This window comes from Lethenteron reissneri, chromosome 19 (assembly GCF_015708825.2).
Source record: "Lethenteron reissneri isolate LAM-NWPU_2019-01 chromosome 19, ASM1570882v1, whole genome shotgun sequence".
Classification (NCBI taxonomy): Eukaryota; Metazoa; Chordata; class Hyperoartia; order Petromyzontiformes; family Petromyzontidae; genus Lethenteron; species Lethenteron reissneri.
The window spans coordinates 1557987-1575002 of NC_083797.1; the positions used below are offsets into that span (position 1 = coordinate 1557987).

Below are 17016 nucleotides of genomic sequence, written 5' to 3' on the forward strand. Positions count from 1 at the left end.
TCTCAAACTAACACCGGAATGAGTTTGACTTGAAGGGGGGTGCGAGGGGGGGGGGGGCTTAGTCTTCAGCTGCAGTGGCGGTGGGGGGAGGAGGGAGGGAGGTGGGGGGGATGGGGGGCGGTGCTGCGTGCTGTGTTCGGGAGTCGAACCCAGGTAACCGCGGCTGTTACCCAGGTGACGCTACAAACAGCAGCTTCAGCAGCGCACTCTGCTGCAGGCATAGTGGGGGGGGGGGGGGGGGGGGTACGTGGTGGGTAAGAGGCGGTACAGGTGCGACCGCGTGGGGGGGCCAGGTAGACGCACCTTGCCTCCCGTCACCGTCGCCACTCGTGGGGGGCTCGCCGGTGGTGACGGGGGGCCCCGCAGTGCCGTTAGGGCCCCCGCCGCGCGCCTCCGAGGGGACGGTGGTGGCGCCCCCCGCGGGGCCGGACTCCCCGGGACCCCCATTAGGGGGGGCTCCTCCGTCAGGAGCGGGGGGAGGGCCCCCCTGCCCCCCGCTGGTGGGCCCCTGGCGGGGCTCCTGGGTGGAGCTGCTGGGGGAGGGGGCGGGAGCCCCCCCCGGCTCCGCTCGCGTCTGCCGCCGGTAGTCACGTGAGGATCGGGAGCCCCCCAATCGGAGCCCCCCCCGAGCCTCCACGGTGAAGGCTGCTGAGCACAGACAGAGGTGGGGGCAGGGGGGGGCAGGGGGGACAGCCGTGTTGTACGTACGTTGAACTTTTTTCGCGCCGTACAAAGCCAACCGTGCTAATTGGAGCGTGTGGGGGAAGGCGAACAATCTGAACGCAAGTAGAGGTTCGAAAAAGAAATGAGTTTTCAATCGAGTGTCAGCGAGCTTCCATGCTCATGTGGCGTGTCGCGTGAAGTTTAGTTTGCGACTGAGTTTTTCCACGAGACGGGGATAGCCTCACACGGCACCAGAGTGAGCTGGCCTCGCTTGTCAGTGCGTGTGTTGGTGTGCAAGAGTTGTAGTGTATGTGATGTGTGTGTGTCATTGTCTTGGTGTGTGTGTGTGTGCGCGTGACGATAATCATATTGTGTAATTATCGTCAAGTGTTATTTCCTAATTGCTTACGCCTCAAAAGGACAGAAGATGGCTATTATTATTATTACCCACAAGCTTTTGTGACCAGGACCCAAAAGCAAAGTCAATAATCCACTCCAAGAATAACACTGTGTAACAAAAACATATTTTTTTCGTTCCTGGGTAGTAAGTGGTATTTCCTAATTACTTATGCCTCAAAAGTACAGAAAAATTATTCCCCACAAACTTTGCTTTTGTGTTCAGGACAGTGACATTTTGAAATTTACATATTGTGTCTTTTGTTCACATAAAGTCCTGGTCACAAAAGCAAAGTTTGTGGGGAATAATAATAGCCATTTTCTGTACTTTTGAGGCATAAGCAATTAGAAAATAACACTACCCGGGAACAAACATTGTGTTACATAGTGTTATCTGAACCAATCCCTGGGCCTCCGCTAGGTCGACTCGGCCTCAAATGAGTAGCTGGTGCGATGTGTAAAACACCGCCACTGCGGAGACAATGCCGATGGTTACACACCACACGAGGTTCTCATTTGAGGCCGAGTCAACCTAGGGGAGGCCCAAGACTGGTTCAGAAAAGAGTCACCGGCGGTGGTTCGTAGTCCAGCTACACTCCCACTCCACGCACACACACAAAGATAAAGATCCCCCGTATAGCCTGTAACAGACTGTTGGGGCAAGCGCTGTTAGCGAGCACCTCTGAAGGCCAGAACGGCACACGAGGGGGTGGGTGGCCAGCACCACGCCCGACCGCCTTTGTCTCCCCAGTGGCGTTGTGTATACGTGTGTGTACACACACACACACACAGACGTTTGTGTGTACACACACACACGTACACATATCTACAGGGTGACATCACCACGGCACTTGTGCCAAAGGCTGTGGGGGCCACGTGGAGGAGACGGGAGGACAGAGCCCCGCCAGCGGCTTCACCGCATTCACTGCGCTCCTTCCAGCCCCCATCGCGGAGCGGTGGCGCAACGGTTAGCGCGCCACGAACCCGGCGACCCGAGTCCGATTACAGCTCACGGCCAACACCCAGTGACGAATATCTGAACCGGTCATGGGTCTCCCCTAGGTCGACTCGGCCTCAAATTAGTACCTGGTGCCGTGTGTAAACATCGCCACTGGGGAGACGAAGGCGGCCGGGCGTGGTGCAGGCCACCCATACCCTCGTGTGCCGTGCCGGCCTTCATAGGTGCTCGCTAACAGCACTCTGCTCAAGAGTCTGTTCAGGCTATGCGGGGGATCTTTGTCTTTGTTTACCTTCACAGGTACTCGCTAACAGCACTTGCCCAAACAGTCTGTTGAGGCTACATCGGGGATCTTTGTCTTTGTGTCTCGGAGGCGGCTCACATTCGATTCCTGGCCACGGTCAGCACTCAGTGGGCGGATATCTAAACTAGTCCAGGGCGCTCTCACCCGACGTCAACTTGGTCTTTAACGAGTTACTTGGTGCGGTGTGTAAACACCGCCACTGGGGAGACAAAGGTGGCCGGTTGTTGGTGCTGGCCACCCATCCTCCCGTGCGCCATTCCGGCCTTCATAAGTGCCACTCGCTTACAGCACTTGCCCCTAAAAGTATGGTATATCTAAACGGGTACCTTTATCTTTGTGTGTGAGCGAGTGTGTGTCGGGCGTGGCTCTGGCCACCCCACACCCTCGTGTGCGGTGCCGGCCTTCGTAAGTGCACTTGCCCCAACAGCTTGTTGAGGCTATACGGGGGGGGGGGGGGCTTGAACCTTTATCTTTGTGGCCCCGGGCCAGGATGTGATAACGAATTCTCGATGTTCAAGAGCTCTCGCGAGGAGCAGCTGCCTCCTCCAGCCCCAACAGCCAGCTCACGTGACCCAACAAATAACAACAACAGCAGCAGCAGCTCTTTCCTCGTAGCTGACTGTGAATACGACACTCGGCTACCCAGGATACTCGATCCTCATTGTCAGCAGGGACCTGCCAAGTGTTTGTAGTCGAGGGCGATATTGGTGCTGGAGTGTGTAATCCCAAGATGTCAACTCCCTCGCCTGGTGTACAGCAGGTCGTGGATTCCATCTTGACCCTGACGCCTGCTGCTGTATATTTGGAGTTTACGTGTCTCTCTCTCTCCCCGTGGTCGCGTGGATTTTTCTCCGGGTCCTCCGGTTTTCTCCTCCACATTTAGAAATGTGCCTTGAGGGTATTTGGCTGCAACAAATGTCCACGTGATGAGCCACTTCGTTCAGCTATCGTTTGCGGCCAGGTCGCTGCTGAACAAGATGTAAATAGCTCAGTGGGCTTTACCTGATAAAAAAAAATGTTGTTTAATTTACAGTGCAATTTTTTCAGCATTGGAATGTTTGGCCAAGACCCGTTCCATTTGTTTTATCTATGGGAGGAGAAACCAGAGGATACCGATGAAAAACAGGGGCGAACATACAAACTTCACGAACTCACTAAACACACAAAGACAAATAGACCCCCATATCGCCTTAGCAGACTTTTTGGGGCAGGTGTTGTTAGCGAGTCGCACCTATGAAGGCCGGAACAGTACACGAGGGGGTGGGTGGTCAGCACCACGCCCGACCGCCTTTGTCTCCCAGTGGCGATGTTTACACATATCACCAGGTACTCGTTTTAGGCTGAGTCGACCTAGGGGAGGTCCAGGACCGGTTGAGATAATCGTCATTGGTGTTGTCCGTGAGCGGGAATCGAACTGGGGTCGCCTGGTTCGTAGCGCAGCGCGATAACATCCTCTTACACTCTCTCACACACTCTCACACTCTCTCTCACACTCTCTCACACACTCTCACACACTCTCACACACATTCTCTCACTCTCTCACACTCTCACACACTCTCTCACACTCTCTCACACTCTCTCACACACTCTCACACTCTCTCACACACTCTCACACACTCTCTCACACTCTCACACACTCTCTCACACTCTCTCACACACTCTCACACTCTCTCTCACACACTCTCACACTCTCTCACACACACTCTCACACTCTCACACACACTCTCACACTCTCACACACTCTCTCACACTCTCACACACACTCTCACACTCTCTCACACACTCTCACACACTCACACACTCTCACACGCTCTCACACACTCTCACACACTCTCACACTCTCACACGCTCTCACACACTCTCACACACTCTCACACACTCTCTCACACACTCTTACACCCTCTCACACTCTCTCTCACACACTCTCACTAATTCTAACACCGCTGACAGAACACGGGGATAACAAACAAGCTTCACACACACTTTCACACACTCTCACTAACTCACACATAGACTGCAGAACAAGGGGACAGCATACAAACTCCACACAGTTTGATGGCCGAGTCAGGAATCGAACCGAGGCGCTTGTTGCTGGGCGGCACGAGTATCGATCACTGCCAGTGCACAGGCCGGATCCGAGCTGTCCCACAGCCACGGAGCGACGGCTTCGTGAGCCGAACAACAACAAGAGTCTGGGAAGAATCACGCGTTCCCCTTGGTTATGTAACGCTCTCCAGCACCACGCAGCCTCGCCTCGGAATCAATCAACTTGCGGTGGTTACAAGCGGGGGGTGCAGACCGGGTAGTTTGCATGTTTTGTTGTTGTTTGTGAATCGTTCTTTTGTTGATGTAGTTGGCTGTGGCCAGGCGATGGGCCCTCGCCGTGTTGATCAGCGTGGCCGGATTCCCTCCCGGCTCAAGCCCCCCGATGGTCAACATTAAAGTCCAATTTGGTCATCTCGGCGGTGAGTGACCGTGCCCCCCCCCCAATACAGTTACGGAAGCCAACGCACTGACAGTACAACACGTAGTGGGCTTTCGCGGACCAATGTCATCCATCATACGAGTTAGATCGCGTAAATATATAAATGTGTCGTTAAACCCGACACCACCCGACACAGCCAACTAGTAAGGTTTGTCACGTAAACAGAACGTGGCCAATTCGTTACTAGTACAGCACGCCGGTGTGTGTTGGAGAGCCAAGCCTCTGTTTACGTTTCAAACCTTACTAATTGGCTGTCAGGTGGTGGCGGGTTAACGACGCATTTAGAAATGTACGTGATCTAACGCACTGACACTTTGATCATTGGTTGCGAATGGGTAAAAAAAGACCCTTTAAAACCGGGATTTGATGATCCATCCTAGAGGTACTGCAGTGATGTCATTCCACTCACGCATCTTGATTAATTCCACTAACAGTGATTAATTCCACAAACGTACTGATTCATTCCACAAACGTAAAGTGATTAATGGCACTAAGTGTTTCATTCCACTAATATAGTGATTAATCCCATCAACATATCGTGATTTATTTCACTAACATAAGTGCTACTTACATATAGTGATTCATTCCACAATCATATCGTGATGCATTCCACTGATTCATTCCGCTAACATATCGTGATTCATTCCACTAACAGTGATTCATTCCACTAACAAAGTTATTCATTCCACAGCCATATCGTGATGCATTCCATTGATTCATTCCACTAACAGAGTGATTCATTCCACAGTCATATCGTGATGCATTCCACTGATTCATTCCACTAACATATCGTGATTAATTCCACTAACAGAGTGATTGATTCCACTAATAGAGTGATTCATTCCACTAACATATCGTGATTCATTCCACGAACTCATTGACTTATTCCAACCCAACTAGGAAACATGCAGCGTCGGGCCAACGTTGCTCCACATGGCCACAGCGTTGAGTCAACGTTGGAATTTGAACTGGAAAGTGCCGACCTCACTGCACGTGATAGGAGTCAGGGTGATTGACGACCCAGACCTCACTAATCCACTCCACTGATTTGCCTACCTGCAGCCCGTCGCCTCCGTATCACTCATCTGTCGCTACTACGAGCTCGGTGACTCTTACTGTGGACGTTACCTGCTTGCTCCCCGCCACGTGTTGAGAACTCGGCTTGCCAGACCGTTGCGTCTCATTCACACTCAACCACCACCACCACTACCACAATGCAGATCACAACATTACACACTCGCCCCCCCTGTCACTCAACCACTCACTCACCACCCTGCTCTCTCTGGAACTCCCACCTCGCAGCTTCATCATCATCATCATCCCTGTTACCCCCCCCCCCCCCACAAGTTCACAGGACACTCTTGCGCAATGCAAGAAACGTAACGCTTGTCTTATCTTTCACAACGTTGATGACAGTGCTGTTTGTCGCAGCCCGCTTGGCCTTTTGAGCCTTGGGGGCTGTGTGCTCAGCAGCTTCGGTTGTTTAATCAAACTCCCCCGGGGGAGGGGGGCTAATTACGGTTGATTAATGATGAATTAGGCGCCTATTATATATATATTTCCCACCTTTTAAGGCCGCACACAGTTGGTATTGACCGACTGAGTTGAGGTTATCACACGAAGACAACCACGTTGGTGATGAAGGGCCTCGCGGGGCGCGACGCACCACCACGTCGCACAAAGGCAAAGATCCCCCGTAGAGCCTTAACAGACTGTTGGGGCAAGCGCTGGCACAGCACACGAGGGGGTGGGCGGCCAGCACCACGCTCAACCGCCTTTGTCTCCCCAGTGGCGATGTTTACGCACCGCACCAGGTACTGTGCTCATCTTTAGGCCGAGTCGACTTAGGTGAAGGCCCAGGAGCGGTTCAGATAATCCTCACTGGGTATTGGCGGCCGTGAGCGGGAATCGAATCGGCGTGGCGCGCCGCGCTAACCGCTGCACCACCGCTCCCCACACACACACAACACACTCAACTCACTCGCACTGCAGCACACACGCAATGCGTTGAGTTGCAATATTTGTTGTTGTCCCCCAACCCCCCATCCGCTTGGCGACAACCCCATAAAGCCCCCGAAGCGACCCCCACCCCGGCTCCTCTTCCACGCAGGAGGCGCGGTGCCGAAGTGCGACGGTGGTTCACGACCCCAGTGCCCCCCCCTCCCCCCCCGTGGCTCCTCCCAAGGTTTTTTTTTCCGAGACACAACATTGCTCCGCTGACAGCGTGGCTACGCTGTCAGCGGAATCCATCGTTGTGCTTTCAACCGATATGCTCATCGCCTTCACCGGCGCGGTGAAGTATGGTCAATCAACGCCGTAGCAGGGCGCTCACCCAGCAGGGAATTGACAAAACACAGGGGGGGTTGCACGCGCGCATGACGAATGACACCACCACTCACCCAGTAGCAACAGCAGCAGCAGCGTGGTGAGGAAAGGGGGGCCCCTGGGCCCCTGACCAATCACCATCAGCATCCACCCCCTCAATGGAGCCCGCAGACCCCCTCGCTGGAGTCCGCGTGGGGTAAGGAGTGGAGGAGTGGAGGAGTTGAGAGGGGGGGGTCTGGTCAGGTCCGTGTCATCCTCGAGGCGAGGGGCTTCGCTCCCTGCACGCGCGCGAGTGACACACGCAGCACGCGCCCCGCTCAGCTCGTCCTACACAGGCAAAGGTCCCCCGTGTAGCCTGCACAGACCGTCGGGGCAAGTGGTCGGTAGCGAGCACCAGTGAAAGGCCGGGCATGGCGCACGAGGCGGTTGGTGATGGCCAGCACCACGCCCGGCCGCCTTTGTCTCCCCAGTGTCTTGTCTGTGCTAATGTAACACTAATACACGCTAGGTGGGTGTATATCCAGCGTGTGCGTTGTGATGTTTTTTTTTGTTAGAGCCGGGATAGGGTTGTTACGTGCTGTGTATTTATAGCTGTATGGAGCTGCTGTATGCTGTGTGTGTAGCCATGAGCTGTGGTGTATATGTGCTGTTCGTATATTTAGTATCGGGCTCCTGTGCGCGGCCTGTGTGTAGCCAGCATAGGGCTGCTACGTGCTGTGTGTGTAGCCAGTATATGACAGCTATGAGCGGTGTGTGTGTGTACCCAGGATATAGATGCTACGTGCTGTGTGTGTGTGGCCAGTATAAAGATGGTACATGCTGTGTGTGTAGTCAGTATAGAGATGGTACGTGCTGTGTGTGTATACCCAGGATAGAGATGGTACGTGCTGTGTGTGTATACCCAGGATAGAGATGGTACGTGCTGTGTGTGTATACCCAGGATAGAGATGGTACGTGCTGTGTGTGTAGCCAGTATAGAGATGGTACGTGCTGTGTGTGTAACCAGTATAGAGATGGTACGTGCTGTGTGTATACCCAGTATAGAGATGGTACGTGCTGTGTGTATACCCAGGATAGAGATGGTACGTGCTGTGTGTAGCCAGTATAGAGATGGTACGTGCTGTGTGTGTAGCCAGTATAGAGATGGTACGTGCTGTGTGTGTATTCAGTATAGAGATGGTACGTGCTGTGTGTGTAGTCAGTATAGAGATGGTACGTGCTGTGTGTGTAGTCAGTATAGAGATGGTACGTGCTGTGTGTGTAGTCAGTATAGAGATGGTACGTGCTGTGTGTGTAGTCAGTATAGAGATGGTACGTGCTGTGTGTGTATACCCAGGATAGAGATGGTACGTGCTGTGTGTGTATACCCAGGATAGAAATGGTACGTGCTGTGTGTGTAGCCAGTATAGAGATGGTACGTGCTGTGTGTATACCCAGTATAGAGATGGTACGTGCTGTGTGTATACCCAGTATAGAGATGGTACGTGCTGTGTGTGTAGCCAGTATAGAGATGGTACGTGCTGTGTGTGTAGCCAGTATAGAGATGCTACGTGCTGTGTGTGTAGTCAGTATAGAGATGGTACGTGCTGTGTGTGTAGTCAGTATAGAGATGGTACGTGCTGTGTGTGTAGCCAGTATAGAGATGGTACGTGCTGTGTGTGTAGTCAGTATAGAGATGCTACGTGCTGTGTGTGTAGTCAGTATAGAGATGGTACGTGCTGTGTGTGTAGTCAGTATAGAGATGGTACGTGCTGTGTGTGTAGCCAGTATAGAGATGGTACGTGCTGTGTGTGTAGCCAGTATAGAGATGGTACGTGCTGTGTGTGTAGTCAGTATAGAGATGGTACGTGCTGTGTGTGTAGTCAGTATAGAGATGGTACGTGCTGTGTGTGTATACCCAGGATAGAGATGGTACGTGCTGTGTGTGTATACCCAGGATAGAAATGGTACGTGCTGTGTGTGTAGCCAGTATAGAGATGGTACGTGCTGTGTGTATACCCAGTATAGAGATGGTACGTGCTGTGTGTGTAGCCAGTATAGAGATGGTACGTGCTGTGTGTGTAGTCAGTATAGAGATGCTACGTGCTGTGTGTGTAGTCAGTATAGAGATGCTACGTGCTGTGTGTGTGTGTAGCCAGTATAGAGATGGTACGTGCTGTGTGTGTAGTCAGTATAGAGATGCTACGTGCTGTGTGTGTAGTCAGTATAGAGATGCTACGTGCTGTGTGTGTGTGTAGCCAGTATAGAGATGGTACGTGCTGTGTGTGTAGTCAGTATAGAGATGCTACGTGCTGTGTGTGTAGCCAGTATAGAGATGGTACGTGCTGTGTGTGTATTCAGTATAGAGATGGTACGTGCTGTGTGTGTAGCCAGTATAGAGATGGTACGTGCTGTGTGTGTATTCAGTATAGAGATGGTACGTGCTGTGTGTATACCCAGTATAGAGATGGTACGTGCTGTGTGTGTAGCCAGTATAGAGATGGTACGTGCTGTGTGTGTAGCCAGTATAGAGATGGTACGTGCTGTGTGTGTGTAGCCAGCACCGCGCTGCTGCTATGCGCCGTGTGTGCACTGACTCACCTACTGCTCCTGGCCGCGTGCTATTATCCCTTCGTCACGCGTCCTTCGCTCCGATTGCAGCGGGCACAGCGCGCACAGCCCCTACAGCCGTCTCTCTACAGCCTCAACCAGACCCCGCAGGACCCGCTCGGCAGCCACAACCGCCGCTGTAGACAGACAGCCGGACTGCCAATCAGGCAGGGAACAACACCCCCACTCCCCTCCACAGCCTGTCCCTACAGCCTGCCCCGACAGCCTGCTCTTCGACACCCACAGCCTGCCCTGTGCGGCGCTCGACTCAGGCGCGCTCCCTCGCGCACGCGCGTGAGATGACGGGGGGGCGAGGAGGGGAGGGAGGGAAGGGGGAGCGAGGGGAGGGAGGGAGGAGAGGGAGGGAGGGGAGGGGGAAGGAGGGAGTTGAGGTGACAGGAGGAAGGGTGATTGTGAGTGCGCCAGGGGGAGGGAGTGTCTCATGGTAATTAGATGACGGGAGGGAGATATGTTTATCATAATTACCACCAGCACCACTACCAACATCGCCACCACTATCATCACCATCAGCAGCAGCAGAACCATCATTATCAGCAGCGCCACTGTCAGCAACCAGCACATGTCAGCAACACGACATCAGCAACAGCCGCCGTTCGCCACTAAGTGGCGGTGATGTCACTACGGCGCTTGTGCCAGGCTAGGTGCACTTCGTGGCCACGTGAAATGTCGAGATTACGCTGGTAGGAGGTGGACGGGACAGACCCAGGTGCCATCGGTCGACTGACTGAGATGAGTGGCAGATGCACCACCTGTGCTTCCCCACTGTGCCAACTCGCTGCGCTTTAGCCGCCCGACGCTCCGCTCGTTGTTGTGAGCGTCGCTCCTCCGCCCTCCGCTGTTGCTGGAGGGCGACTGCCTCCAACTGCCCAGTAGCAGTAGCGTCCTTCACGAGCCTCGGTCAGTTAACGCATAATTTATATATACACCGCATATGCATGTTCTCATTGTTTCGAATTCTCACATTTTATGCTGAGTTTGAGTATCAGTGCGACGGCGCTTTGAGTGGCAGATTTGTGGCAGAGAGACGTGCCACGCGTTCAAGCACAAATAAACTCTCGACTTGAGTCCAAACGAGGCAGGTGTGTGTGTGTATACTGTGTGTGTATGTGTGTATGTACGTGTGTGTACGTGTGTGTGTGTATGTGTGTGTGTGTATGTGTGTTTGTGTATGTGTGTGTCTGTGTGTGTATGTGTGTGTATGTGTGTATGTATGTGTATGTGTGTATGTGTGTGTGTATGTGTGTATGTACGTGTGTGTGTATGTGTGTATGTGTGTGCATGTGTGTGTATGTGTGTTTGTGTGTGTATGTGTGTGTCTGTGTGTGTATGTGTATATGTGTGTGTATGTATGTGTATGTGTGTATGTGTGTGTATATGTGTGTGTGTATGTGTGTGTGTATGTGGGGAGAGGTATTGTAGTGGTTAGCGCGCTGCGCTACGAACCCGGCGAACAGAGTTCGATTCCCGCTCACGGTCAACACCAGTGACGATTATATGAACCGGTCCTGGGCCTCCCCTAAGTCGACTCAGCCTCAAATAAGTACCTTGTGCGGTGTGTCAACATCGCCACTAGGGAGACAAAGGCGGCCGCGCGTGGTGCTGGTCACCCACCCCCTCGTGTGCCGTGCCGGCCTTTATAGGTGCTCGCTAACAGCAATTGCCCCTACAGTCTGTTACGGCTATAAGGGGGATCTTTGTCTTTATCTTTGTGTGTATGTGCACAGGTGGTATATCAGCCAGTCGTCTCAGTCAGTCGGCCCGTGGCATCTGGGTCTGTCCCGTGACCTCCTGCCAGCGTTCGACGCTTCACGTGGCCTGAACGTGCACCTAGCCTGGCACAAGCGTCGTGGTGACGTCACCGCCACCTAGTGGTGATTGGCGGCTGTTGTTGTTGTTGTTGTGTGGTGGGGCCGGGGTTCGATTCCCACCCACGGGTGACAACGGCAGTGACGGATATCGGAACCTGTCCTGGTTCCGATATCCGTACCTGGTGCGATGTGTAAACATCGCCACTGGGGAGTTTGCTGGTCACCCTCCCTCTCGTGTGCCACAGGGCCCGTCTTCAATAGGTGCTCGCTCACAACAGCCTATTCAGCCTATAGGGGGGGGGGGTGTTTGGGGTGTGTGTTTACACACACCAAACTACACACCAAACACACACATACCAAACTTTGGTGTGTGTGAGTTTGGTGTGTTTGGTGTGTTGAGTGTGTTGAGTGTGTGTGAGTTTGGTGTGTGTGAGTTTGGTGTGTTTGGTGTGTTGAGTGTGTTTGGTGTGTGTAGTTTGGTGTGTGTGAGTTTGGTGAGTTTGGTGTGTTTGGTGTGTTCTGTGTTCATGATGAGTGTGTTTGGTGTGTAGTTTGGTGTGTGTGTTCATGTGTGTGTGTTTGATGTGTGTGTGTTTGGTGTGCGTGCCTGGTGTGTGTGTTTGGTGTGTAGTTTGGTGTGTGTGTGTTTGGGGTGTAGTATTATCTGTGTGTTTATGATGAGTGTGTGTGTTTGGTGTGTGTGTGTTCATGATGAGTGTGTGTGTGTGTTTGGTGTATTCTGTGTTCATGATGAGTGTGTTTAGTGTGTAGTTTGGTGTATGTGTTCATGATGAGTGTGTTTGGTGTGTTTGGTGTGTGTGTGTAGTTTGGTGTGTGTTCATAATGAGTGTGTGTGATTGGTGTGTGTAGTTTGGTGTGTGTGTGTAGTTTGGTGTGTGTGTGTGTTCATGATGAGTGTGTTGAGTGTGTTTGGTGTGTGTAGTTTGGTGTGTGTAGTTTGGTGTGTGTGTGTAGTTTGGTGTGTGTGTAGTTTGGTGTGTGTAGTTTGGTGTGTGTGTGTAGTTTGGGGTGTGTAGTTTGGTGTGTGTAGTTTGGTGTGTGTTCATGATGAGTGTGTGTGATTGGTGTGTGTAGTTTGGTGTGTGTTCATGATGAGTGTGTGTGATTGGTGTGTGTAGTTTTGTGTGTGTAGTTTGGTGTGTGTGTGTGTTCATGATGAGTGTGTGTCGATTAGCGAAGCGGTGGCGCAGTGATTCGCGCGACAACCCGAGTTCGACTTCCGGACGAGTGGCGAGTTTCGACATCAGAAGCGGTCTCGGGCCTCCCTCCCTGCCTCGGCTCGACTCACCCCGACTCCTCGGTGCCCAGCACGACGGCGACGCGTTAAACGTCGGCGCTGGGGAGACAAAGACGGCCGCGACACCTCGTTGCGCGGCAAGAGGCGCTGGCTAACAGCGCTTGTGCCACCAACAAACCGCATCGCCTTTGCACAGCCCAACACGTTCGTCAGTAGCGGCATCGTGTGCGTGTAGGCGGTCTTCAAAGGTAACAAAATAAATATATAGTGCGCGACGTTTCGGGCAATGACCCTTCTTCGTAGCGCACGCTTGTCCACCACCGCGAACGCGGCGTCTCCGAACGCGCGCGCGCGCTGCAACAAGCGAGTGGCGTTGCCGAAGACGCGTGCGTTTGTCCCCTCGTCAATGAGCGTCTGGGGTGCGCGGTCGTCTTTCACGTGTTCAGGCGCGCTGCTGCCGCAGCTGCCTACCTAGGAGGCACCGGGCAGCCCCAGTTCCATCCCCGTCGCGGGCTTGGGAGCGCTTCGGGAAGGGTGGCCGCGCGCGTGAGGATCGTGACGCCGAATGGCTCCGATTTCCCGGTGCTCAGAGGCGATCGCTATCTAACGCGGAAACAGCAGCGGATGACCTCGCTCAGCCCGCGGATGTGACCGAGGCCGCGTGTCACAGCGAACTGACGTCGGCTATGGACCCTGGACCCCCCCCCCCCAACCCAAGGGGAGCGCGCGCAGGCTGGCACGGTGGGGGTCACGACGCATGGGCCGAGCGTGTGCAGGACATTCGCACCGAATGGCTGATCCGTGACCAGCGGACTACCACGACTGGGCACAGGTGACTTAGCCACACCGAGCCACCCCGCTTTAGCCATCACCCGAGCCGGCTATCTTGCCGGCCACTCACGTGACCAGCCGTCCCTACTGACCCCCATCCCGCTGACCCCCTAACCGCACCCCCCCCCCCCCTCACGTCTCACTTTCACTTCTCGTTCGCCCCCCCAGGCAGTGCTGGAGGTGGTGGTGGTCGCGGTCGCCCTGTGGACCTCTTGGCGAGCCCCAGCGGTGACCACTGCCGAACATCGTGGGGCGCGCGTCCGGCACGTGCAGGGTTAATGAGTTAATTGAGTCGCTCGCCACCATCCACCCACCACCACCAACGCCCCACCTCGTTCCGACTCATCAGTCACGCGGTCGCTTGTGCGTGGGCTGCTGCTGCTGCTGGTGGTGGCACCGTTTGGGGTCCAAGGTGGTGAGCCGGGAACTCGATCCCAACTTGTCCCGTTCAATCGGCCACCACTCGTCGGCTAAGACCGAGGTGAGCCTGACGTGTCATTGTTTCTTTTATTACCTGTTATTTTTCTTTAAAGCACAGTTTGCGGAACACGACAGGAACGGAGGCTGAAACAACACAACGTCAAACGACCAGGGACGCGTTGAAGTGAGTTTCTTTGTGTTTAACTGCGTAAAGGTTGAACGCAACAAATGTGTTACTCTTGAGTTGAAGCTTTCGTGACTGCAGGAATCCATACTCTTTGGTTCTTTCGGTAAAGTCACGTAGGTAGAAAATGAATAGATGACGACGTTTCTATCGCAACACAAGCAACCGTCATCAGGTGAGACAAACACAGCAGGAGAACTGCTGACGGAGTTCAGTGCTGGTATTAAATGTGTTAATACCAGCACCGTGTGTGTGGCCTTACAAGGAAAATATAAAACAGACGACGTTTCGGGAAATGGCCCTTCTTCACAGCGACGCCCCCCTCTTTACAGCGCATGCGCTATGAAGAAGGGTCATTGGCCGAAACGTCGCCTATTAAATGTTTCCTTTAAAGTCCACGCACACAGGCGCGCGCACGGCGTTGTTTCTGACGACGGCGATGTTTGTTAATTGAGCCCCCGCTACGTGTGCGACATATTTACGCGATCCAACACAAACAACCTGCGTTTGCGGATGATATTGGTCGCGAAAGCCGACGTGATCAACTGCTTGTGCACCGCTGCCAACTCAGCAGCAGCAACAGAGACGATGATGACAGAGAATTCCACAGGGCAGCAGTGCGACCTTGATGTGTGCGTTGTGTCTGTGTGTGCTTTGTGTCTGTGTGTGTGCTTTGTGTCTGTGTGTGTGCGTTGTGTTTGTGTGTGCGTTGTGTCTGTGTGTGCATTGTGTCTGTGTGTGTGCGTTGTGTCTGTGTGCGCGCGTTGTGTCTGTGCGCGCATTGTGTCTGTGTGTGCGTTGTGTCTGTGTGTGTGCGCATCTCTCTCTTGTTTTTTGTCTGTACGTGGGGTGCGCTACCGAGTTCGATTCTCGCTCACGGCCAACACCGGTGACGATTATCTCTGAACGGGTCTCTGGGCCTCCCCTAGGTCGACTCAGCCTCAAATGAGTACCTGGCGCGGTGTGTAGTAAACATCGCCACTAGGGGAGACAAAGGCGACCCGGCCGTGGTGCCGGCCTTCATAGGTTCTGCTCGCTAACAGCACTTGCCCCAACACTCTGTTACGAGGCTATACGGGGGATCTTTGTTTGTAGGTGTCTTTATAGGGCATTGTACATGTGTTCCAAGGCGCGATGTCATCATCTATCAAACTATTTAACATCTAATTAGCAATAAATGAAGATAATGTTAACGCCCGTCGAAGCATTCTTAAAGGGTAACTTTATCTTTGCTTGACCCAGGGTGGGAACCCGCAAGGGACCGTGGATGAGTTTCATCTGAAAGAGCCGAAGTAGACCTGCGGTCAGCTGATAACATATATAACACAATTGCGTTCTGTGAATCAGATCCAACTACAATTCGCTGCTGTGCTTCGAGGTTGAACGGTCTGAAGATGGTGCCACGGCATTTCAATCGCACGGGACGGCTGAGTTGACTTCACGTAGACCAGTGGCTTCGTAAACCTGGGGGAGTTGCATTTCGAACCCCCCCCCCCTCAGATGCCCTTTCTGGGGGTGCGAGACACCACCAGATTTTTTTTAATGAAGGTAAATCATCTAAAACACAAATTAAGCACGGCCACGTAAGTACAACTTACATTGTTTCACCAAAACCCGATGTATGTATTTACATTATACAAACATTTATAACCATTGAGAATCAAAGGGGGTGCAAGGCTGCAGTGGAGGTGAAGAATCACTGGGGTAGAGACATCTTCTCGATTCTTCGGTTCTTTCGGTAAAGTCGCGGAGATAGGTTCCTGATGACGATCGCTTGTTTTGTGATCGAAACGTCGTCGTTTTTTGTTATTTTTTGTTATTTTCTTTGAACCTATCTACGTGACTTTACTGAAAGACCCAAAGAATGTGACTTCCTGCAGTCACGAAAGCTTCAAGATTCAATCGACACGACTCAGTGCGGTGCTGTAGCTCGGGGTAGCCGAGACGCCCCGCCCCCATCACCCCCCCCCCCACATCGCAGCCCCGCCCCCCTAGACCACCCCTCCCCTCGCCCCCCACCGGGCCCCCTCCCCTCATCTGTAAGAATCTCTCCATGTGCTGAAGATTGATCAGCAGCAGAAACGGAGACCTGGGATCAACCTCCTCCATCTGCAGGAATCTCCCTCCTCGCTAAGGATGGACTGACAGAAGCGGAGACCTGTGAACACCGACACGTGAAGATGATGGGTCACTTAGGGGCCGTCCATAAATGACGTCACGCACCTAGGAGGGGGGGGGGGGTCAGACATTTGTGACGATGTGTGACGAGGGGGGGTGAGAAATGTGACGTCACATCAAAATGCGCAACTTTAAATAAATATAGACAACACGTTCTACTTAATGAAATATACTTTTTAATAAATATTTTCTCCTACATCAGAGTGCATCGTCACATTAAATACGCACTACAATGACAATAGTTTAAAGCGATTTGAAGCATGTTTTATTTTTTGAGGCGGGGTCTGACTTTTTGTGACGCCGTGTGACTAGGGGGGGGGGGGGTCCAAAATCGTCCAAAATTGCGTGACGTCATTTATGGGCGGCCCCTTAATGACTGCTCTTGAGAAGTCAAGGTGAGGAGGTGGCGCCACCTATTGTAATCACAGGCGACATTTCAGGGAATTCAGAAATCATTCCGTGACGCCATCCTCCAGAAGGCATTCTCGGATGGCATAGGTTTGAAATAGTTTATCATTCTTAATTTTAGAGCTTTCGTGACTGCAGGAATTACTCGTTGGTTCTTTCGGTAAAGTCACGTATAAAGATAAAGTAAT

At 53.0% G+C, this 17016-nt stretch overlaps 1 protein-coding gene across 5 annotated transcripts in view; it reads right to left on the reverse strand.

Moving 5' to 3' along the window:
* The window catches only part of LOC133344096 (dyslexia-associated protein KIAA0319-like protein), a 35365-nt gene extending 21930 nt beyond the window's left edge, over window positions 1-13435 (reverse strand). Inside the window, exons 1-4 of one of the 5 annotated variants that reach the window (XM_061554053.1) lie at window positions 13279-13435; window positions 9712-9857; window positions 7206-7409; window positions 304-648 (exon numbers count right to left, since the gene is read on the reverse strand). In XM_061554053.1, coding sequence (XP_061410037.1) covers window positions 304-648; window positions 7206-7278 — 418 coding nt within the window. In that variant the 5' untranslated portion in view covers window positions 7279-7409; window positions 9712-9857; window positions 13279-13435. Of the gene's footprint in view, window positions 1-303; window positions 649-7205; window positions 7410-9711; window positions 10016-12858; window positions 13179-13278 lie in introns of those variants that run through there. The other 4 variants (XM_061554054.1, XM_061554056.1, XM_061554055.1 and 1 more) reach the window with 4 other exon arrangements.
* Between the last annotated feature and the right edge of the window lie 3581 nt (window positions 13436-17016).